This window comes from Cheilinus undulatus, linkage group 11, assembly GCF_018320785.1.
Source record: "Cheilinus undulatus linkage group 11, ASM1832078v1, whole genome shotgun sequence".
NCBI lineage: Eukaryota > Metazoa > Chordata > Actinopteri > Labriformes > Labridae > Cheilinus > Cheilinus undulatus.
This window is the reverse complement of record NC_054875.1, coordinates 34,878,461-34,902,855: the sequence shown is the minus strand read 5'-3', so window position 1 is coordinate 34,902,855 and position 24,395 is coordinate 34,878,461. Positions and strand designations below refer to the sequence as shown.

Here is a 24,395-nt window from a genome sequence, read left to right as displayed (position 1 = left end):
GGTTGGGGATCCATAGAAAACTACACACAAATCTGAAAATAAGATAAAAGTTGAAATAAATCACTGGCCTACTGTCATCTGCATGTGTAACTCTTATTAACTCAGTATGTGCTCTGTGTTTGTTGCAGCTGATTTATCTCCCCCCTCCCTGGGGAGACTGTAAGGTGACAGCGATGGAGTCTGATTTCTTTGATAGTTACAGCATCACAGCGTGTCGCATCGACTGTGAAACTCGCTACCTGGTGGACAACTGCAACTGTCGCATGGTGTACATGCCTGGTAGGAAGCTGCTCTTACTGTGCATGTTTTATAGAGTTACATCAGTGAAATCCTGCTGTGAAAAATGCAGAAGACTCTGTTTTGAAGGTGGTAAAAAAGAAAAGTTTGTTGATGTGAGTGTTGTTTCACTGCAGGAGATGCACCGTACTGCACCCCAGAGCTGTACAAAGAATGTGCTGACCCAGCTCTGGGTAAGAAAAGGCTTCGTCCACATCTGGTCTGAATATTTAAGGAACTGATGCAGCACACACACACAAAATCACACACTAAGATCTCATGACATCTTAAGCCACAGGCACCCTGATCTGTTACAAAGGTCACACGATGCTCGGGTCTTCCTCTCTGCAGATTTCCTGGTGGAGATAGACAATGACTTCTGTGTGTGTGAGACGCCGTGCAACATGACCAGATACAGTAAAGAGCTGTCCTTCGTCAAGATCCCCAGCAAGGCCTCGGCTAAATATCTTGCAAAGAAGTACAACAAATCAGAGCAGTATATCAAGTAAGCATCAGTCTCTGACACGGTTTGTATTTTAGGGCAGCAGTAGATCAGTCTGTGAGGACTTGGGTTTGGAACTGGAGGGTTGCCAGTTCAAGTCCCAGTCCAGAAATTGGTCTTGGAGCTGGAGAGGTGCCAGTTCACTTCCTAAGTACTGTAAACCCCCAAACTGCTCAGGGGGTGCTCCCTTTAGAGCAGCAGCACAAACTAATCATCTCTACATTAGTGTGTGTCCATAGAAACCTGTTTGTGCATTAGCATGTGTTTCTGCATATACAGTGCATACAAAAAGTTTTTTTACCCTTTTAATGATTCTATAAACCAATTATAGTTAATATAATTTGGCTTATAAATTTAACAAAAGAAAGAAGATCAATTTAAGTAAAATACATTAATGTATTACTTTTCTATTACCAAAAAGGCACCAACAACATTTACATTTATCTATTTACTTATCAAAACTCATTGTAATGGTTATATAAATTCAAACTGAAGTGAAACTGAACATAAACATTAATTAAAAGGTTTATTACTCATCCTAAGTTATGGGTTGGTGTGAATATAATTAAACCTTTTTAAATTACGTTACACTTTATGACAGCTGCGTTTTATTATATTGATTCATCATGTTTATACAAGCAGCCTGTGCTTATTGGTTCCAGCAGGAGAGATTATAGAGCAAAGTAGACACTTGCATCTGCATGCAACTACATTCTAACTTTTGAGAAAATATCAACAAACTGATTCTTGATGCTTGATGTTGGAGTGTTAAACTAAATCAGTGTCTTTACTCTCTTTCAGGGAGAATCTTCTGGTTTTAGACATCTTCTTTGAGGCTCTCAACTACGAAACAATCGAACAGAAGAAGGCTTATGAGGTGGCTGGACTTTTAGGTAACAATCAGTTGAGTTCTGACATATTTATGTATTATGAATGTATTATCTCTCTAGTTTCACTGTCTCCCTCATCCTCCTCCCCCTCTGCTTTCTTTTTCCAGGTGATATCGGTGGACAGATGGGGCTTTTTATTGGTGCAAGCATACTCACTATTCTGGAGCTGTTTGACTACATTTATGAGGTGAGAACATTCCTGCTGTATATGCAACCCTAATTCCCTAAAAGTTTGGGCACTGTGTAAAATTTAAAATAAACAAAGAATGCAATTATTTGCAAATCTTATATAGGCATATTTTATTCCCCATAGATTATAAACAACACAGCAGATGTTGAAACTAAGACATTTTACCATTTCATGAAAAATATTAGCTCATTTTGAAATTGATGGCAGCAACACATCTCAAAGAATAGGGACAGGACAACAAGAGGCTGGAAAAGTAAGTGGTACTAATGAAAAGCAACTGAAGGAACATTTTGCAACTATTTTGATTCATTGGCAAAAGGTCAGCAGTATGAGATTCATATCATCAAAAGATTCAAAGAATATGGAGAAATCTCTGTGTGCAAGGGACAATGCCGACAATATTTGATGCTTGTGATCTTCTGGCCCTCAGGTTGCACTGCATTAAAAACAGGCACAATTCTGTACAGGAAATCACTGCATAGGCAGACAGTAGTTGTGTGGAACGAAAGGCAAAGAAATCTATCAAAGCACACAGATACCACTAGGGCAGACAATGCAGCAGATCATCACTGACTCTGCCTGCTCACAGCAGCTTAAGGTCAAGTAATCGTGGTGGCACCTGCCTTAGGTTGTCCCAATATGTTACCTGTCATTGGTACTACAGCCTTCCATATCTGACCTTTCATTATATCCTGATCAGCCAGTAGAGATGTACCAGCAGTGTGCTACAAGACTGAAGAGTCCCCCTAATGCCTCTTGTACCACCTTTATGCTGCCTATGGCCACAGTTTGGCTACTTTTAGCTTTCTTAGCTCATCTTTGCTGATGCCAGTTCAGTCCAGGTTTGTTTTTATTGAGCCATAGTTTGGTGGAATAAGTTACTGTAAGCATGGCTTAGGGAGGGTCAGGGTTGGGATGAGGTATGTAATTTATGTTAGGTAAGGTTGGGCATACACTGTTCAAATTGCAGCTGATTTCTGATTTTCTCTGATTCTGAAGGTAGGCTGGATTTCAGCTCAGTCTGCTGTACAGGGAACAGGGGAACATGAGGGCCAATCACAATCCTATCAGCTGCTCCTAACAGGTTGGATAAATTATTGGCATGTTTGAAGTTTTGACTAGCTGTCTGCAGCCTGACAAAGCAAGAACAGAGTCCCGAGTCGATCCCCCAACTTCAGGGCTTTTTTCCATGATCCTGCCTGCTGTCTGACAGACAACATCAGGCAGCTTGCCTATTTGACGTTATCATGGAAGACATGGATGAGAGAACATTGGTGAAAGCAGCTGCAGACTGTCAGCTGAGCAGGAATAGCTGTTAACTGGCTGATTAAACTGTAAATGTTCCCTGGTAGCAGGAGGTCAGCAGATATTCCTGCCGTTTCTCATTAAAATGTTCCATAATAGGATGGGGGAGGCACACTTGCTGTTTTCATGGTGCTTTCTGACACCATTTTGGAGAGGAGCACCAAAAGAGCCATGGAGTTGGAGAATGGACTTGTGGCTCTGCTCTCCCTGTGTGAGAGTCTGCAGGCAGCTGACCAAATTTCAACCACGCCGGACATTAATCAAACCAGTCGGGAGCAGCTGATCGGGCCGTGATTGGTCCTTGTGTCCCATGAATATCACACAGCAGACAACACACAACTGAGCTGAAATTAAGCTTGACTTCACAATCAGTGATGTGACTCAGAAATCATGAGAGAAACAGCCTTGATTCACACAGTGTATGCAGCCCTATTTACAGTAAAATTAGGTCCTTTTTTCCCCTGTTGAGCGTAGACTCTTCTCCTGCCCTCCCTCTCCCTGTACCACACGATGTCCTGCTCAATATATTCTTGTTTCTGTAGAAGCTTCCACCTTTTCTCTGCCTGCTTAGCTCCTAAAACCTGAAACTGAAAAATGCATACATAACAAGTTAATTTAACGCCCTATTTGTATAGCATCTTATCATTTGTAGAGTTTCTTTTGCATTCAAAACTGTTTTTTTTTTTTTTTTGTCATTTTGGATTTTTCTACTGGATGGTAGCCTGGAGGTTAGTGCTAACGTTGCCAATCTGTGTGTTGAAATTTAATCAGATCTGAGGAGGGCCCTTTAATTGGGCCTATGAGGGGCCCGGTGATTTCTGTGGGCAGGCCTGTGTACTTAAATATCTCAGATGTCAACAGTGTGGTTTATGTTTCAAACAAACTAAACATCAAAAACACAAAGAACATGCATTAATCACAGCATGATATTAGTATTTATCATGTGCATATGGACAGTGGTAGACTCAGGATGTTCGTTGGCAGGTGCCAAAATGATAATAAGGGCACCTGCTGTGTGTGAAAAGTTGAATTACTGCATACTTTAATGCACTTGTCAAAGTAATCTACCAACAAGGCACCAAAGAGAGCAGTTTTGTCCCCTTAGAGGGTACCAAAGAAGGCATTTTGTCATTTTTATCTCCAAAAAGGCATCCTAAAGAGCACTTTTTTGACATTTTTCCAAACATGGGGCATCAGAGTGGTTATCGCCCTCTTTCTTTGTCCATGTTCAAGTCCATACAGACACATTCATTTATAATTCACTTCAACTTCATGTCTCTTTGACAGTAGACATTGATAAAAATCTGAACCCAGTATAATGTTACATGTCATATTGTGAGTTGAGTGTATCATATCATCTCTATCAACCAGCATTAACTCTTAAAACTTTATGTGAAGGTATGACAATAGATGTAGGCTACTTGCTTCCAGGATAGATACACCACTCCTTGTCACAGGTTTTCTCAATGGCTTGAATTCAGTGTTGAAGGGAAGTGTTGTCTGTGCAAGACAGTAAACAGACTGGACATGGTAGTTAAAGGAGGTAGCAAGAGAAATGGGAAACAAATTAAACATCAGTACTCACTGGATTTTGCTATCATAATTACAACAGAACCATAGAATTCCATTTGGGGAAGTGTGCACTCTTGACTTCAGGATGCCCAAAGAGGCGTCACATCCTTTATTCCACGGAGCATTCGCTACTTATTAAGCGATACACTAGTATGAAATTGGCCTTTTGCACTTCTTAAACTTGTGTTGTTCTGTGCTGTTGCTTTGCCATTTTTGTTTTTACATTCATGGTGCAACACAAACTTTAATCAAGCAGTTAAGGTGTCATTCATTCAAACTATCAAGCCTTGGACAACAAAGATGAGTCATTTACCATAAGAAACAATAACGCCACTGCAAGACAAGATCTAGCTCTGTGGCCATTAAACACACTCCTGCTCCTGTAGTAAAATTCCAAGTGAACTTTACGGACAGCTCTTCTGAGCACTTACAGAAACAAATTCATACATGAAGTGAAAGTACGAGGCCAGTGTTAGGCCTTGGACCTTGACTGATGGCCAGAGGTACCAGCTGGACTCCTTTGTGACAACTTCGCTACGGCGCATGTTTGGTTATCGCTGGTAAGACCCTGTGTCTATGCTGACGTGCTAAGGAGAGTGAAGATGGGAAGGGTCAGCCGCCTGATACGGGAACGGTTGTGCTGATCCAGCTCACCGCATACTGGATTCCCAGGATGCAGTGGGTTGGTCCAGACGCTGGGGGCGACCGTGTGCGTTCTGGAGAGGGCAGCTGGGAGAATACCTTGAGGTGGGGCATGGGCCTAGTGCAGGTCTGGAGGATGGTCATCAGGAGGCCAGAGCAGCACAGCACCAAGGTTGATGCAGCCAAGTGCCAAACCAGCATATGCTCCCATCCCTGACCTGACTTGATAACTCAAATCAGACTTCCCAGTGAGCTCATGTTTCTTTAAAGACGCGTCTCTGTATCAGCAACCCTGGATGTGTCGGGAATGGCAGAGGAAAGGCTTTTAAACAGCAATTAAACCCAAATATTGTCAGTGAAGGCAAACATCATGATAATTAAGATATTCTGATAAATCAAACTATATCAAATCAATTAGAAATTTATTAGAAAACTTTAACTGATCCATGAAGATTAGACTCCTAAACAGAAATAACACATTTCCCCATATTTTCTTTGATCATTGTGAGGAAAAGGCAGTCTACTTCTATGACTGATTAGGTTAAACTCCACTGTTTTGTCTCTCCTCAGGTGTTAAAGTACAAGTTGTGCCGCTGCTCTGATAGGCGGCAACAGCATGACAACAGCAACGACCAGGGCACGGTGCTGAGCTTAGACGACGTCAAGTGTCACGTCAGTAACTTTCATTGAACTTCTGCAGCTGTAAGGTGGGAAACACAACCCTCTCTTGAGCAGCTTTGTGGACTCTGTTCATTGCAGAGCTTTAAGACTTGCAGAAGCAACAGATCAAATGCCTGACCTTTGCCCGTGGGTAAGTTATTGAACAACGAGGTGAATTCAGCACGTGGCTGAGGCCAGGAGAAGCCACACAAAAAGCAGGACAGCAGAAACCAGTGATCAACGTGGCATAATGTATTCAAAATATGTCAGAATAAGTGCATGGTCATCTTTAAAACAGCTTCATGACAGTAACAGATACAGTAAAAGAGGGCCTAAACTACCAGGGGGTTCAGTTAGTGTTTATTATTCCAGCTGTGTGATTTGTGTTTATTATCTGGGCTAAACTTTCTTCAAAATGTCCTGTCAAATTTGCATTTTACTTAAAATATTTTCATTTTTGGTGTTTCTTTTGGGAAATTTGCATGTGAACACTGCAGATTATTTTTCCTTCATTTTCACTCTTTTCATTTTTGATTTACAAGAAGTCTGACTTACCCAAATATCATCCTCTACAGTCTTCCCTGAGCATTTGCCAACATACACAGTACTACCTCATCTTTACAGGAGGACAGCGCTCTGAAGAGTCCTCAGGCCGAGCCAATTAGTGATGAAAAGGTCATTTCCATGTATAGAAATGAACCTAGCAGGTTGAAAAGAACCCACCTTACATCTCCTGATGAGTCCCTGTAGAAGCAGCACAGGTGTAAAATATAATTAATGATAGCTGAACTTCTTTTAGCAGATGGGAACACTTGAACACAGCAGAAGAGCTTTGTCTGATGTTCTTAATTAAATCTGTGTAATTATAAAGCAATGTTCATCAAAATCAACTAACATAAGTTACAGAGAGTCACTCATTATACCAGGTAAGGCTGAAGAGGCAAAAATCCCTGAGTCTGTGGTGTTAGATTGAGCTTCGTCACACTTTAAGGACCATCTGGCAGCATATGCAAATATTATTACCACCTCTATATCAGCCTGTATAATAAGAAGCTACAACCTGCAAGCAGTTAGTGTAGCATAGCCTATATAATCAGTACACAAGCCTTTATGTGAAAAGGCACTTCGGCAGTGATGACATGGCTCCAAAAATCTGCACCCTTCCAAAGAAATATCCATCACTGATGCTGTCCTGAAAAGTGCAGTTTGGTCCACCATGGATAAATTGCTAGCAAACATGCGACAACTCCAACAATCTGTGTTTTTACAAAATTATACTTAACAAGAACGGAGCATTCATTTTGACCATTCTTTGAGCTATTGAGCTTTCCCTGATAACACAAATGTTTCTATCTTTTACTCTATCTTACCTTTTTGACAGAGCTAAATTAGCTGTTTTTAGCCTTTATGCTAAGCTACGCTAACTGCTGGTAATATTAAGGCCCTTGCACACAGAGTCAGTTTTCTTCGTCCAAATTTTTCGCACGTTGAAAAAGGAAAATTGAGCTCATGTTGTTCTAATCAAGTTTGCACACTGACACCGAAATTTTTGTCTGTCATATTTTTTTCGGAACAGGCATGATTTTATGCGAAATTTCGCATCAGTCCAAGTCATTTAAATGGATGAATGATTATTTAGATCAGCACCTGTTGCTTTATTTTCTCTCGTTCGCTCACTCCTGCCCAACTCCTCCTTCTCACACTGAAACCTCACTTCAAACACTGTAGTTTGCAGGTGTGTAATGTAGATATCAACCATGGAAATATAACAGATAAAGGCAGAAGTCTGTAGCCTACTCAGAGGTCAGAACAGAGACACAATTAAAAAGTCTTTCTCCATCTCTCCAACTTGGCTCAGCACTCTCAGCATTTTCACAGTGAAGGCGAAAAAATGCATCGGACCCAGTGTGCAAGGTCCAAGTGCGTGACTTTTTTCAGATTACAGATCAGAAAAAAACGCACCTGAAAATAACGGACCCAGTGTGTAAAGACCTTTACTTGATATGAGTGGTACCAATTTTCTCGCCTGACGTATGACACAAAATGTCAAGTGTTTAAAGGTGTAATAAGTGACTTTTCAGAAATGTCCAGCTCTAGTGTCTCAGACCAAAACAAACCTCACGACCCTCCCTCCCTCAGTGTTCTGACCAATGCAGCTGATCTCCATTCACATGTGCAACCCACAAAACTATTTTTTACCAATCAAAATCTTTCCTTCAATTTCAGAGGTTGGTTCCTTGAGTTATACTCTTACAACAAGACTCTGACATTACATACAGCATCCCTTAGTGGGCAGGGCCATCGCTCCTCCCTTATGTTGTGGCATGGCTTACAGTTAGAGAGGGAGCAATTCACTTCAAAAACACATTTCAAACATGTTTGAGCCTCTGAATAAAACATAAACTGAAAGAAGGGTCATCCTGTTGATGTAAACATAGAGCTGACAACAACAAACCCAGAAGGATTCACTTTTATTCAGAAATTCATAAATTAACAGTATATTTCATTTGATATCTATAATGTTTAAATGTTGCATATTATACCTTTAAACGAGCTAAGTATTAGGGTCTGGACTAGACCACATGAGCTAAAACATCTGTGCATAGATACAGCCACAAAGCTCCTCTCAGATAAACCCTAATGAGAGCAAAACAAGCTCTTTTCCATGTCAATAGGTGCTACATGCTATAATTTGCCTTTTAATGACAATCACTTTCAACTGTAGCTCTGTTTCCAGGCAACAAAACAAACTTTAAAGGAAGTTATGGAACTGCATTTATTATTAAATTAGGCTATATATAGATGCTGTTCATCATATTAAAGGGAATTTCTTTATTTTGCTGTTAACATGTCAATAAAATGATGAAGTATACTGAATGTTTTTTGCCATCTTCTAGGGCTCTTAGTTGCATGTAGCACTTGTACAGTAGATGTCTCCTGTGTGGTCCAACAGTTAATCCTCACATCAGTCTGTGGTTTGTCTCATCATGTGTCTGTGTGTTCATTTGTCTATTATCGGCATGTATTTATTTTTTCTGTGTAAACAATATGATTGGCAATTTGAAAAAGCAGCCCTCATGTCTAGAATACTGTATCTGTTATAAGCTGTAAACATGTCATGTGCATGTTAAAGGTTTTGTCTGATGCTGTTTACAAAAATCAAACCATTTTATCATTTTCCATTTGGATGATCAGCTCATTTTCAATCTTATTCCCAACTGGCCAGTAGTTGTGTTGTGTTATTATCAAGCACAATCTTACTTTTAAATGTAATTTATTGTACATAATAATAAAAAAACTATTGATAATGATGTTATTGTATTAGAGGCTGATCTGTCTAATGTTGTAAATTCATTTATTTTAGATTAGCTGTGTATCCAAACTTCACCTTTCTGTACATATGAGAATACTGATCAAAGATGCTATTAAAGTATGACGCTATTTCTTACGTACTTATAATGTAAATATCATTACATCAGGATGAACAGACAGGTTGTCATTTTCAGGTCTCCACTGCATGAGGTCAGATTTATGAGAGTTCAAGGGTTCTCCAGCCGCCATGCTTTTAGCTTTTAGTTTTGCCTCCATTCTTAATTTTTCATCGCTAATATGACAGGATGTTTATTTAAGTCTGGTGATGTAGGCCTGTAGATACATACTGAACTTGAAGCATTTGTAATATTAAAGATAAAATGCTACCTTTACATGTTTTTATTCAGTTTAATGTGTTCTGTGTCCTCATTTATACTCTAGGTTTAGGAAAAGGGGGGGAGGGAAACAATCATAAAGCATGGTTTCATGGGGAAACCTTCACTGTATTTTATAAAGATTTCCGTTTGCTCTCCATTTATGGTCATTTGAGCCGTGTGGCTCCGCTTTCTATTTAACAGATATTGCTTTAATGTTTGGACTTCAGTAAAATGTTTCAACAAATACTTGATGGATTATTACACAAAAAAAGGTTGTGCATATGTTTGTGTCCGCCTCAGGATGATTTGTAGTTTCTTTGATGCCTTAATATTTTATTTAGTGCTGTCATATTAAACTGTTTTTGATTGAAACTTCAAAATAAATGACATTCATCAGTCTCAGTTGTACTCTGTGTTCAGTGATATTTGGCAAAGTGCTTAAATATGACTGCTTTCTAATAGCTGAAGTATGTCTGAAAATGAGCCTTAGTATACATTTTATTTCTTAATTCTTCAGTGATGAGAAGTTTGTTTCTTTTGCTTTTTCACGCGCCTACAAATCTGGTTACAGACTAAATACTCCTTCCTTTTATACTGTTAGCATGCAGTTTGGCCTTTTGATTAAAGAAGTGTTGTGCCTAATTGAGTATGGCACAGCAGTGGTTAAAAACATATGCAAGACTTACAAATCTATGACTGTTGAAGTACTACTCTGATGTAAAAACTCATGACACTCACAGAAATAAAGTCTGTGAAAACTGTGGCTCACAATCCCACTTAGTTAGCTCCACTTCTGCGTGTTCACAGAAACCAGACTGCTGAATCTAATGTTTTGTTCCTTCCTACATCTCCTCCTCTGATAATTGTTCCAACTCTTATGTAACAAGGTCCCCTTTTGTTTGAGCCCTCCAGACCAAATAATTTCTCCCACAGTGAACTTTCTGTGGTCACGGAAGTGACTTTAATGTGCTGGATATTTGGGCACACTGAAGAGCAAATTCAACACAGCAAATACATAGTGAGTGGACTGTAAAGGAAAAAGGAGATGGTTAAAAGAAGGCTTTGTGGAGCAAATCTACTGAAATGCTAAAGTGCTGCTGTTTAGCATTAATTACAAAGAAGCAGAACCCTACTCCAAAAGCAGAGCATAGCAAATACAAGTCAAGCATTAAAAATGAAATTGTGTTGAGCATGCAAACTGAACATCTCTGTCCAACGGGGACTTAAACCAGGAATCTTCTTGCTGTGGGGCAACAGTATTAACCACTACACCACCATGCAGCCATAGCCAAAAATTAATTTAGCAAATTCATTAAATTAGATGTTTAGGACAAGCCTTCAGGCCGGCTTTCTTTTCACAGGCAGGTAAAATGTTAACACAGACCGTGAAGTTTGTCTAAAAGGAGAAATGTAGTCTGACATCTCAAATAAAGGCCTGCAATTGATGCGGCACACGATACTATTTTTAACAAAATCTATCAAAACTGAATATTAGATGTGAATCTTTGAGTTTATCTTTCTACCATATTGTCAAGTCACATTTTCAGCTTAGCATGAATTAAAGGTAAGATCAGCACTATTCAACACTCACCCCAAACTTTATGTTTGATTTCTTAAAAAACAAGAATCTCAACAGTAACTACAGGTCTGTTGCTCACAGGAGCATCCCAGGGCTGTGTGCTTGGACTCCTGTCTTTCATCCTTTGCCCACATTTCAACAATCCGTGACACAAAAAAGCCTGGATGACTCCACTGACTTTGTCTGGATAGGTAAAATAAGGCAGAGATACAACCTACTGCTGAACGTCAGCAAAACTAGCATGCTGATTGTTGATGTTGGGGGGAAAGGAGGCAGAGATACCATTGAAATCATCCTTTCCTAAACCTAAAATGAGTTGTGCTCAGGTCAGGACATGATGGTCCTGCAGCAAGTGGTAAATACCACAGTATACCATATAAATCAGATAAATCTGTTCTGTCTGTGCAAAGCTCAAAGGATAAGAAAATACATAACCACCCCAGCAACAACCTTTACACGCTACTGTGGTTCAGCAAGCAATGCACAAGTTTTGTACTGCCAGACCACAAAACTGCTAAAAGTCCTAAACTACAGCAGATCCACTGTTCAACTCAATAAATGAAGTACTCTTCTTATAAACCTCATTTCTACATGTGTACTATTTTCTAGTCTGCTCTCTGTTCTTCACAAGACAGGGCATTTATTTTTACACACTGTGTTTATCTTCTAATGAACACTACCATACCCTTGGCTTGGCTTGTCCTGTAACTGCACATATTACATAAACATGTCTTTATCTTTCCTAAAGTATGAGGTAGTTTCCTTTATATTTTTACAACCTCACTTTACAATCATATCTTGCATAATGATTAACCTTGAACCCTAAACCTTGTTAGCGTAGCTGACCTCAGTCTGCTGGATTTGAATGTTGTGTCTGTGTGTGTCTTTGTGTATTTGCCAGTTGTTTTCATACGTTGCGGAGAGATGTATTCTTACTTTTTTTTACCACAAACATTTTCTTATGCAATGCAGTGAACATTTAGAAGAAATGTAAAAGCACTACTTGACTTTATATATGGCTTTATGCCGCTGAAAGTAAAATCTAAATTCTTGGCAAGTCATGGGATCAACTGTGATAAAAGCATTTCTACTTTAACTTTCATGCGGCTTACATTTTTTCTTAAATGCCTGCTTGCAAGATAAAAACCAGGAACAAACTGTAGAAGTAGTCATGTTAAATCACTTGTGCAGCACTTGATGACCTTTGGCAGCTTTAGCACACACACCATATCTCATATCTTCAAATAGAAGATAAATACCCATTAAAACATCATTAAATCAGCCTTTCATGTACGTTTTTTGAATGTTATGTGACTTTGTAGCAATAACCTTCTCCTATGGCACATTAAAACTGTGCAGGTTAAGTTCAAGGAATGTAAGCTGACTGTACAAACAAACAGAGAGCGGAGTGAAACTGGTGGTCAAAGGAGTATGTTATTATGTCATTCACTAAATTCAAAGTGGCTATATAAGAAATAAAGTAATATAAATATAAAGTCTGCCGTGTAATCTATTTGACCAAGAGTTAGACAAATACACTTGCTATGATTTGATGTTTTTGCAGTGAAAGGTTAATTCAGCGTGAGAGGGACATAAGGTAACTGGGACAGTTAAACAAAAGATGGATTATTTTCTCACTCGATGAATGAAAATAAAAATATTTTTCTGAGAGACCACATCATAAAAAATCCATCCCCTCTTTGGTGTGACATCATATAGGTGGGTTGAGTGAGCATCAAACAGGATGATCCTGTAATTCATGAGATGAAAAACAGGCTTTAACTGGTTTTCATCTTATTGTCATTAAATTGTCAAACCCGCTGAATCTGAGTATTCCCACCAAACCAGTCAGAACATTTTTATGTATTTAGATTAAAGTTGTTTTAATGCTGTCCTATCAAGCATAAGGGGTTTAAGGTGAATGGGCAGCATAATTTGGGTGATTAGGACAGTGCTAAAAGGACTTTTAATGTGTATATAACCTTTGTGTACGCTCTTTATGCTCCAAACTAGTGGTTACCAACCTCTTTATGTGTGTAGACCCCTAACAACCCAAATAAATGTTAGTGAATAGCTAGGATATTGCTCAGTATTTACTTTTTGCTTGAAGCTAGCTAACAAAAATGCCTTGTAAAAATGTTTCCTCTAGTTTGCCTGTCAGGTGAGGTGTGGGGAATAATACGAGGGGGGCCAACAGGACCATCCCAGGTGTAAGTCAGGGTGAGAAACTCTGATGACTGCATTCACACATGCAGCCCACCCTGATAAATTTAGAGGTTTATAAGAGGTTTTGATGAAGTATGTGCAAGTGTGAATTGGGCTGAAAGGCACAGTGTGTAAAATTGAGAATATTAACAAAATCTAACAGTGAGATTCCTACATTCCAGTATTTCTAGTTGCAATAAAAGAAGATCAAACAGCTCCAATCACTGTCAATTAAAAGTTTTAATTCACAGATCCATTTTTTCTAAGTTGGTGTTATCACAGCAATAAACCACTTTGTTTATACCATAAAATGTAGATCAATGTGAGTCATCAGAGTTCGCACTGACATTCACTTCTGTCCGACTTACTTTGAGCCTACTAACCTCACGTCTCGTCAGCTGGATGAATGAATGACCTGGTGTAACTCGCTTTAATGGGCGGGCCAGTGTCTCCCCCTCGGACAGGCCAATAAAATCGGAGTGCAGCAGCTCGCAGCTTGCTGTGCGTGTTGCATAACCGTACTGCGGGTACTCAGCAGCAGTCAGTGTAGGTCTCCACTCCATTCATCGGCTTAGCTCTTCACAATGGCAGCTCCAAAGAAAGTCTGCATCGTTGGCTCTGGAAATTGGCAAGTTCTTGCGTTGATGTATTGAACTGGGGAATGAATGGGGGTCAAAAATGGCTTTTTTTTTTCATCTACGTGTGTTCAAGGCTGCGTATCAAACCGGTGTCTCGTTGCTAGCCAACAGCCAGCTAACGTTAACTAGCTGCATTTCAGTGGTGAAGGCTTTAATCACGCTTTGTAGACTTTACAGCTACTATGTTGAATTTCAGATTGATTAGAGTCACATCATGTTGCCAGGAAACAGGCTGAGTGATAAACGGAAACCTAGCCACATGTCAGTCACGACTCAGTGGGTTTTGTGGTCGTGCTAGCCACTCTGTCAGCAACATGTTGCCCCACTCTCATTGGCACAGATAAAGTCGAAATACAAGTTATTAAACAGCCATTTAACCACCCTGTTACAATAAGCATTGCTCTGCAGTTTGCATATGAAAGTCATTTTGCTTGAGTCGAAACTAGACGCCGTATTCCATTCATTTTTCGAATATTTTAAAGTTGTGTTGAGTCGAAAATCACTAGTTGCACGTTATTTCAACCTGTGCATGAATATTTTACTTGTTATAGTTTTAGACCGTTTCATTAGTAAACCTGAGTTTTATTTATGTGTGTTGGTAGATGAGCTATTGTAATGAAATTAAGGATCGTGCTTGATAGTGCAAAGTTTAAGTTAATGTCAAAAAATGCTTGTCTAGCTCGATTTGTTCAACACTTTTTTTTTTTCAAATTATAATTACCTCCGTTAAAGACGAAACAAACAAGTTGTATTAAGGTTTAGCGTTTAGTTTTACAGGGGTAAGCAAAAAGTGCTGCCTCAACCAATGATTAATCGAATAAACTTTGGATTGTTTGATCCATTAGTCAATAAAATTTAACAACAATTATGTTAATAATAGACAATCATTAACATTATAGGAGCCAAAATGGCATTTTGTCTCCTGTAGATGTAAAATGAAAACGTTTGCAATCTTAAAGTCACAAAGAAAGGATGCAACGTTTAAGAAACTGTAAGCCACAAATGTACATTATTGCACAAAAGCTATAGGATCACCTGTATATCTTAATAGCCAGGGAGCATTATATTGAATCCAGTAAATGATTAATTGATTTATCTTTGCAGCATGGTCCTAAGGTTAAATCTATTCAATTTTACTAATGCTTTGCTTTGATGCAAAATAAATTTGGTGGCACCATAATAAAACAGAAAAATCTTCATGGTTACCATAAAGATATGACTGTGGCTTTAATTGGTATGATTCACGTTGAAGTTTGTCACATACTACAGGAATCAAGAGTAGATAACAAAATACATCATCTAATCTTAAGTGCTGACAGCCAGCTGAAAGTTAAAAAAAGCAGCATTTTTTTTTTTACTGAAGCAATAGACGGCACATGATCTGACTTGCCATTTTTAGTGATGACCTGTTGATCAACCCAGTCATCATGTGAATGTAATAACTGGCCAGCACTGCCTGTTTCATTGAATGCACATGGATTTAAATGCAGTGAGATACAGAGTTGCTTATGTACATTAAACGATAACGTATAACTGCTTACATACAGGGGTTCTGCCATTGCCAAGATAGTTGGTGCCAATGCTGCTCAGAAGCCAACATTCGACAACACCGTCAAAATGTGGGTGTTTGAGGAGACTGTGAACGGACGCAAACTGACTGAAATTATTAACGCTGAGCATGAAAATGTGAAATACCTTCCTGGGCACAAGCTACCAGCCAATGTGGTAAGAAAATGTTGGTTTTTCAGGCTTTACTTTTATGAAAATGGTAATCTTTTTGAGGCATTTACACACTGGATGTACAGACTCACCATACTATGTTTATGCATCAATTCTTGTTTTTTCAAAGCTTTCAGTTGGGATTTTTGTATGAATGTAACGATAGTTTTCTGAATGTCATTAAATCAGTTCTCATGCAAACATTTGTCCCTTACGCGATCGTCCTCGCCCTCCACAGCTGGCGGTACCAGATCTAGTGGAAGCTGCTAGCGACGCAGACATTTTGGTGTTTGTGATTCCACATCAGTTTGTTGGGAGAGTGTGCGACACCATAAAGGGGAAGATAAAGACTGAAGCACTTGGAATATCCCTTATCAAGGTGTGACTTTTGCTCTTTGTGCTGCATTGCCATAATTGTACGGGTTTTTCACCTTTTCTCTCTGGATCCAGGTGTGATGCTAAATCATGTCTGCTAGAATATATGTAAGCCAGTTATGCAGTGTGATCCCTGCCCCACATACCAGCTGGCCGCAGCCTAATGTAAACCTGCATCCTTTGTTCCTCCAGGGTGTGGATGAGGGGCCGGATGGGCTGAAACTTATCTCTGATGTGATCCAGGAGAAGCTTGGTATCACTATGAGCGTGCTGATGGGAGCCAACATTGCCAATGAGGTTGCTGATGAGAAGTTTTGTGAGACCACCATTGGTTAGTGTCATGCTCACTGTATTTTGCCTTTCAAAACCTTGAACTTTAATGATTGTTTAAATTAAAATAAGCAGTTATGGCTTTGAATCAGGAAGTGTGTAAGTCTGGTTTCAGTCTGTTCTAAAGCTTTCTGCACTGTCAGCATGGAGGTGAAAGTTTAATCAGCTTGCTGTCGCTGTGAAAATGACAAAGTGAGCTGGTTCAGCTTGACATTTACTAGATGTGAACAACATGCTTCATGGAATTTACTGTTATGGCACTGTGGGAACTCTAACCTGTGCCTGAAAGGATTATGTTTTGCACGATCAGCGCTGTATAAATGTGACTTGTTTAAGGGCTTTGGAGCAGTACAGCTGTACTCTAAATATGAAAAATGCTTTAAATTAAAAGGACAATATAACCTGTTACATTTTCTATTTTCAGGATGTAAGAATAAAAACCATGGAGCTCTATTAAAGGAACTTATGCAGACAAACAACTTCAGAGTGACTGTAGTCGAGGAGTATGATGTGGTGGAAATCTGTGGGGCCTTGAAGGTGAGCTTTAATTTCAAACATCAGTTGAATGCTACAGAAATATACCTGATAGATCAAATACTGGGTCTAATCAAGGCTGAGAAAGTATCACAACATACAGTAGGAAACTAAACCGTGCACAAATAATGCGCTTAGATTCCATCTCTGTTGTCCTATCTAGTCAAACTGACCAAATGCATTAATGTGGAGGTAAAGTACCATAAAATCTGAAAAAAGTTGCACCAGTATTTAAGTCAAAGTCTGATTATGGAGCTCTCCCACAAGGGAAACCTATATTTAAAATGCCTTCCTCTGAAACTATTTTGATTGTATTCAACAAAGTCTACAATGCACAGTTTCTTTGCAGCTGTGTAGTTCTTTCAAATATTATATCTTTTCACCATGTAGAGTTTGTTTACAAGGTTACTGTGATAGGGTGGTTTAGCTCTCGGGCTATGGTGATGGTTGAAGTATAACCCACAGCTTAAGTCTTTGCAATCACATCAGCACTCCACAAGGTTTATTTGCTTAACAGTGTACCACAGTTAGTTTGTTTTTTTGCCATTTTTTTTTATTTTTTTATTTTCTACAACACAAACAAGACAATACAGACATCATCAGAGACAAGACAAAAAATAGAAAAAATAAAATAAAATTACCACAGTTTTTATTTAAATGTTTAAAAATGGTGCCAACAGATGCTGGCCTGGTCTCCATAGCTATGCATGCCAGCACACTGAAAGCCCTGAAAGTGGCTACTTGCAATATACAAAGAAAAGGGAGGGTTTTTTTTAATAGTGTCAGGTGCAATATATGATATTGGTGGCTTCATTAAAAGTCATAACTGCATGTACAGTGCTTAACAAATTTATTAGACCACCTGTCATATTTGTCTCAGAGACCATCCAGCTTCATGAAGTGCTTTAATGCGAACTCTTTCATTTTCAGTCAGCTCTCCACATTTTTCCATTTTGAACAGGAATGAGGAATTTCAAACTGAATTCACCCAAATTTGAGCCGGCTCACTGGGCTTCTCTGAGAAGTCAGAAATGAATCAAGCATAACATTCAACCACTAAAACTAACTTTTCTGTTCAGGAATGCAAGTAAATAAACAGATAAATCAAGAAATATTAATGTGCTTTACTATTTTTTCAGTTTTTTTGTAAATCAGTCAATTTGAAAATTCATGGATAACAATAATAATTATATTTTAGCATGAAAAACATCATTTGGGTTAAAGAGCTTCTACATATTGGTGTATTAACCATTGCAGAAACATAAAAAATAATTTTGGTAATTACCAATGCTGTTAATTTAGGGCAACTGTGGCATAAACTTTACTTTAGGTGGTCTAATAAATTTGTTAAGCACTGTATGTTTGCATTTTATTGTGTTATATTAATCACACTGGAATATAGGATGCAGCCAACATGAACAAAAAAACAGTATTAATAGTATATCTTCTACATCAGATTTTACAGTCCTTGGTGGTATACAATTAAAAAAGATTATCGACTAATATATGAAGTATGGCTCCTTAATATTGATAATTTATAAATCTGTACTTTGGACATATATCCAAAAAAAGCATAAAAATTTCAATAGAATTATGTTTGGATTTTTGTCAGTCTATTTTTGTATAAAGAGGGTAGGTCTAGACTCATACTCTTTGGTCTCTTGTTATAAAGACCAAACACTGTGTCTGCTTTGTATCCTCATGTTACCTAATTTTATTTACATTTGATTTGTCATGCGTATTAGGGAAGGAATATTTTTTCATGATTCTGTAAGTAAAAAGCAGTAAGAAATTTTTCTTTTTGCATACTCAAAATATTTTGGTATTCAGTATTTTTTATATTCATTGTTATAAATTACTCTTGATGTCTGTGTACCAAATTACAGCTGAAATATTAAGTGGATGGCACATTGGAACATAGATATCAATATATGAAACATTTAAAAAAAGAAAATACTACAATCATGCTGCTCCTCAAGAATTAGACAAAAGACAACTATTCAGCTCAATACAACAAGGGTTGGTCTAAACTCGTCCATGTTCTGTAGTTCATTATAAAGTTTAGTGTGAAATTGAAGTAATTTGTTCATTAGGCAGACTATGAATGCAGTAACTTTGCTTCAATACTTGTCCAAAGCATCCAGGTATCTTCAGGTATCACTGGTCTTTCTTGACATCGTCCTCCTCTTCCCTCCTTCAGAACATTGTTGCAGTTGGGGCGGGTTTCTGTGATGGCCTGGGTTTTGGGGACAACACAAAGGCAGCAGTGATCAGGTTGGGTCTGATGGAGATGATTGCATTTGCCCGCATCTTCTGCACTGCTGGACCCGTGTCCTCTGCAACCTTCCTAGAAAGCTGTGGTGTGGCAGACCTGATCACAACCTGCTATGGTGGCCGTAATCGCAAAGTAGCTGAAGCCTTTGTGAAGACGGGAAAGGTGAGAGCTTTGATTTTTAAAGTAACTTTGCCTATAATTTTGACAGCCTACTTGGTTTGATCCTGAATCAAAGCTGATAGTTTGCATTGGCTGGTTGACAAAATCAGTGGTGTGTGTTTGAGGAAAAAGTGACTGTGAAGGTGTCCCTTGATGAATGCTAAAATCACTGACTGATGATTCATAAGCTTTGCTACAGAGCAGATACATGAACACTACAAGAGCTGTCACGATACTGGCATTTTAAAATTCATGAGTAAAAATCAAATAATAGCTCAACTTAGTTCAATACCACAGTAGCAAAACAAGTCAGAGGGACCTAATATCAGGTAAATTCCTGAATAGCAGACTTGTGCACACTGTTTTCAAACACACTAGCATTGTTTCAAAATGTGACAGTGTGTACTTTGGTGTTCAAGATAAGAACATAAAAACAGTTCTAAAGTTTTTCCTAGGCCTGTTCACTCTTTAAAAAATTTTATGAAAATCAGGCCAGTATATTTTTTTCTATAATCCTGCAGTCAAACAGAAAAGGTTCATGTTTAGGCTGAGCATGCTATATCCACCATGGAAAAGATAATTTACTGCCCTTCATAATGAATTGGTTTTGTTGACGTCAATAATAAGAGCTTGTAAATTAATTGTGTGGACCATTTTTTCTTTTGTTAAGTTAAAATTTATTTATGTCACCTGTCTTCTCTTCCCCAGTCCATTGAGGAGCTGGAGAAAGAGATGCTGAACGGTCAGAAGCTGCAGGGACCAGCAACAGCAGCTGAGGTCTATCTCATCCTCAAGCACAAAAACCTAATTGACAAGTAAGTTTTGAAGAGTTGTTACCGGCAGCGCTAAATGAGACAATAAAACTAAAACAATGCATGATTTTTTTTTTTCACTAAACACGACACTCCTCCCTCCAGGTTTCCATTGTTCAATGCAGTGTATCAGATCTGCTATCAGGGCCATCCAGTCACAGAGTTCATAAGCTGTTTGCAGAACCATCCTGAGCACATGTAAAAGCTGCAAAGAAACCACGTGCCTTCTGAGAACATAACCATGACTCACCTGTTACCTGTCAGAAAAAGATGGAGGATGACCAGCAGCTGCACAGCTGTCATGCAAACTTGAGGCTCCAGGCGGCGAGTTGACAGGTTGCATAACATTTGTTTGTTAAGCTCTAGTTTGACATCTTTGTCCTCTAACATTCAGTTTCTGACGTCGTTTAAGTGCTTTCTTGTATTTCCTGACATTTGCAACTTGAAGGATGACCGATGGAAGATGTTTCTTTCCTCATGTCATTGTTGGGTGGATCTTTTTGCCTTGATTTTTTTGTTTTTGATGAAATCTGGGTGCATGGTGCCAAGATGATACACTACACAGATTTGACTCCATCGGAATCATATTGAACACATTTTTCAAACGATTTCTTCAGTTTAATCCTACTGTTAATTTTTTTGATACATCATGCATTCAGATTTCTGCAGGGCCAACAACTCAGGGCAAAGACCTGTTGAAAGCCTTCTGATGAGGTAATCATTGATATCTAACATTTATGTTGCCGTCCATTTAATGCCTGTCCATGACTGTAAGCTGTCTAATCATAGAGTAATACCTCACTTTTGTTGTCTTTGTATGATCATAAGTGTCTTACATAATTCACTAAGATATTTCCTGTCTTGTACTGTATATTCACAAACTGTAAATCGCACAGCAACTGTTTTTAAGAAGAAATGCAAGTGCCTTAGAAAGCACAGTTGCGACATCTCTATTGTCTTTTTTGGGGGGGGAGGTCCGACCAAAGACTTGACTAATTAAGTCCATCCATAATGCCAATTGTTATTGTGACCCTGCCTGATCCCGTCTTCCTCTGTGTTACAGCTAACCTGTGTTTGAAATGTGTCAACATTTGTCTGTGAATAAATTAATTCAAGTCATCAAATCATAGCTTGATTCATTTTTCACTCTCTCGTTGAAATGACAACCATCTCTATTATTTAGATTAATCAGCAGCTCAGAGGGGGTCTTGACTGAAAGATAAATGTTGGGAAGGTCATGTGACATGAAGTACACCTTCTTTTTTTTTAAAGCAATATCCTTTTTATACACAGACATTGATACAGATTCTATATATACCAGCATCTATAACTATAAATTTCAGCAAATATCTACTAAATAAATATTTGGTAATTTTCATAATAATTTATCAAATTCCTCCTTGTGAAGTCTTAGAAGTTCCTCTGTGATGGCAGATTTAACATGTTAAGATTTGCTGCAATGTGCCAATAAAGAAGACGACTGTTGGGAACTAAACAAGCCATTTAGCTTGAATTTATACTTAACATACACAAGCATTTTTTAGTTAGGTTGTAAAGGTATTTAACTGTTTTTTAGTTTAAGAAAACAAAAAATTATTTTATTAAATTGGCCAGTGATTTCAAATGTACTTCTATTGATGACAAAACTAAAGTGTGAACTTGTCTGAGCTGATCAATTTCTTTGAAATGACAACACCCCCATCTACAGGGCAAGAGGAGTAAGTTCTTTTTCTTTTTTTAGATGGGAATAAAAAGCTAAATCTTTCAGTCAAAATATCTTTGGTCATAATTATCCCCTTGTTGTTCCATTTAAAGCTGCTTTGGCAAAGTTTTAGTTGTTTATCAAACAAACTTGGTGTCTATGTGCTATGAAAGCAAACAAGATCATAAACATAAATCCTGACTTAATTTATAAAGTAACTTTTTTTATAGTGTGCTCTTATTACCTAGAATTTCATAGTTATAAGTAGTAATTATATAATTTCTCAAGAAAAAGTGGTAATTACCTCTAAAACTTGGCATTCAACGGCGTAATAATGCAAAAATATTAAGGAAGCATTGGCCTAGTAATAATGTATTAATTATCAGGCAGATCCTTGTAATTTTCTTGCTCTTCTCTGGTAATAAGGTGGCATTTTAACAGGTAATTTCTTTGAAAAAATATAATTTTCTATATAAGTTGCTTGATAATTCCCAGGTAATTTCGTTATATTGGCCTACTTACCTGAATGAATCCTTCCTGAAAATTTATTTAGTAATTTTTAAGGTTAGGGCAGTGGTTTTCAAAGTTTATCTGCTCAAGGCACACCTAAGCTCAAGCCAAAATCTCAAGGCACCACATCATCACTGCACAAATGATTGTTGTGACACATGATAACATACTTTCTGTTGTTGTAGAGTTGTATTAATGGTGTATGGTTGTACAGATTTCCAAGGCACAGCAGTGTGCGTTGCCACACTATTTGAAAACCACTGGGTTAGTGAGTTAGGGTTAGGATTAAAAAACACGCAATTACCAGAAAACTGCCACAACATTGTGTGGAATAACTTAGCAAATAAAATGTTATTAATAGGAAAATACTTCTCTAATGTTACCTTATTTCTGGGTTGTCACTCATTAAATGTCAACTTTTTACAAGGTAATTATTCTTTATTCTATTCTAAAGTGTTACCAGTAAGTGATGTCAGAGGGGCAGGTGTCAAGCAAAGTGATTAGTGAAACTGCACAAAGACTTTTTGACCTTTTTCACAGCAAAACTGTGACTGCTGTCAAGATTAATCACATCCATCAGGATTAATGGTCCACAATTAGTGCACCAGTTTTTTAAATCACGATTAATCCCATTATTTATCGTCCCTTTTAGCACACTTTGATTAATCCACTGCAGCATTTCCCTGCAGCCACAGTGATGTAAAATAAGTACACCACTGCTCCTTAATATCTCATCTTTAAAATGAATCACAGACAGCTTTGTGGACAAGTCAAAAGTCATCTGCTCCTTGTGATATTAAACATTTACCTTTTGACTGTTCTCTAATTTCCTTTCAATCCACAACAAGTTATTTTTCTTCCCTGGTTAAGTTCATGTCATAATCTTCAATCTAAAACAGCGAGCCTGTGTCAACACATGGAGTCAATTACCCTTAGTTTAAGACAGTAGAAAAATAGAAAATGATACAAAAACATGGAATTTTAAAATGGGATAATAAGGATGCAATTCATTGAGATTAACTACAGAAATTCTGAAATTAAATTCAAGATTTTTTTAAAAATCTAATCTTTTGATTTGACTGCTCCATTTGCAACACATGCTTTTCAAATTAAAAGCGAAGGTCAAATTTCACCCGAAAACAACCTGTGTATGATTGACAGTTAATTTTCAGGAGTTTTTTTTCTTTGGTCCTGAGTGCAATGGCTCTGAAAATGTCTATATAGTTTTTTTTTTTGTGATAAAAGTAGTCTGTGTTAGTCTTTATATTCAGGGTTGTCAGGGTTAAATATATTAGTCGTGTGCAAGCAGGGCAGCAGCTGGATGTTTCTCACTGTTGTGTCTCTTTGCTACTACAGTGATTGCAATAAGACATTCAAAGGAACAGTGTGACTTTTTTAGTATTTTTTTTAGGTATTTTAATTCACTCGTTGACCCATAGCAAGCTTTTATTTCATTAGAAAGTTAAGAAAATGATTTTTGTGTTAAAGGAAGCTAACTGGACTATTCTTACCTTCATGAATTGTTTTGCAAATGATTTTTTGCCTTTATAATAAAGACCTTCTTGTAATTATATTCATACTGTTCTTAGCAGGTGCCGTGTGTTTATTTTATTTCCAACAGGTAACACCCTGGATGAAGAGGACCCCAATAAATCACATGTGTAGAGCTCGAGAGCATAACAGCTCAGCTCTTTTCAGGTTATTATATTGAGTCATACATTTTGGGGGATTGTCATAACATGGAATGACTCCATTCAAAGCAACTTTTTTAAACATGCACCAATCATTTGTGACTTTGTTGTAAGAAAAAAAAGAACATCTGAACCCCAAG

General features: G+C 38.0%; 2 protein-coding genes across 2 annotated transcripts in view; both read left to right on the top strand.

The window, feature by feature from the left end:
• Positions 1-9,983, top strand: part of LOC121516999 (acid-sensing ion channel 1A-like) — a 99,662-nt gene extending 89,679 nt beyond the window's left edge. The window contains exons 5-10 of the mRNA XM_041798476.1: positions 129-279; positions 414-470; positions 628-781; positions 1,580-1,671; positions 1,776-1,855; positions 5,948-9,983. Of these exons, the coding sequence (XP_041654410.1) occupies positions 129-279; positions 414-470; positions 628-781; positions 1,580-1,671; positions 1,776-1,855; positions 5,948-6,067 (654 nt within the window). The 3' untranslated portion in view covers positions 6,068-9,983. The remainder of the gene's footprint in view (positions 1-128; positions 280-413; positions 471-627; positions 782-1,579; positions 1,672-1,775; positions 1,856-5,947) is intronic.
• Positions 9,984-13,996: 4,013 nt separating this feature from the next.
• Positions 13,997-21,476, top strand: LOC121518135 (glycerol-3-phosphate dehydrogenase [NAD(+)], cytoplasmic). The gene is made up of 8 exons (XM_041800361.1): positions 13,997-14,138; positions 15,696-15,873; positions 16,106-16,246; positions 16,435-16,573; positions 16,997-17,109; positions 19,307-19,543; positions 20,249-20,355; positions 20,458-21,476. Exons 1-8 carry the CDS (start codon positions 14,095-14,097, stop codon positions 20,552-20,554), a joined length of 1,056 nt encoding a protein of 351 aa, XP_041656295.1. The 5' UTR covers positions 13,997-14,094; the 3' UTR covers positions 20,555-21,476.
• The last annotated feature ends 2,919 nt before the right edge of the window (positions 21,477-24,395 follow it).

Excerpts from the sequence above, each read along its gene's own strand:
- LOC121518135 (XM_041800361.1), top strand. The coding sequence starts at position 14,095 with ATGGCAGCTCCAAAGAAAGTCTGCATCGTTGGCTCTGGAAATTG. Across the intron at positions 14,139-15,695 it reads ATCGTTGGCTCTGGAAATTG|GGGTTCTGCCATTGCCAAGA; the intron begins GCAAGTTCTTGC and ends GCTTACATACAG. Across the intron at positions 17,110-19,306 it reads AAATCTGTGGGGCCTTGAAG|AACATTGTTGCAGTTGGGGC; the intron begins GTGAGCTTTAAT and ends TCCCTCCTTCAG.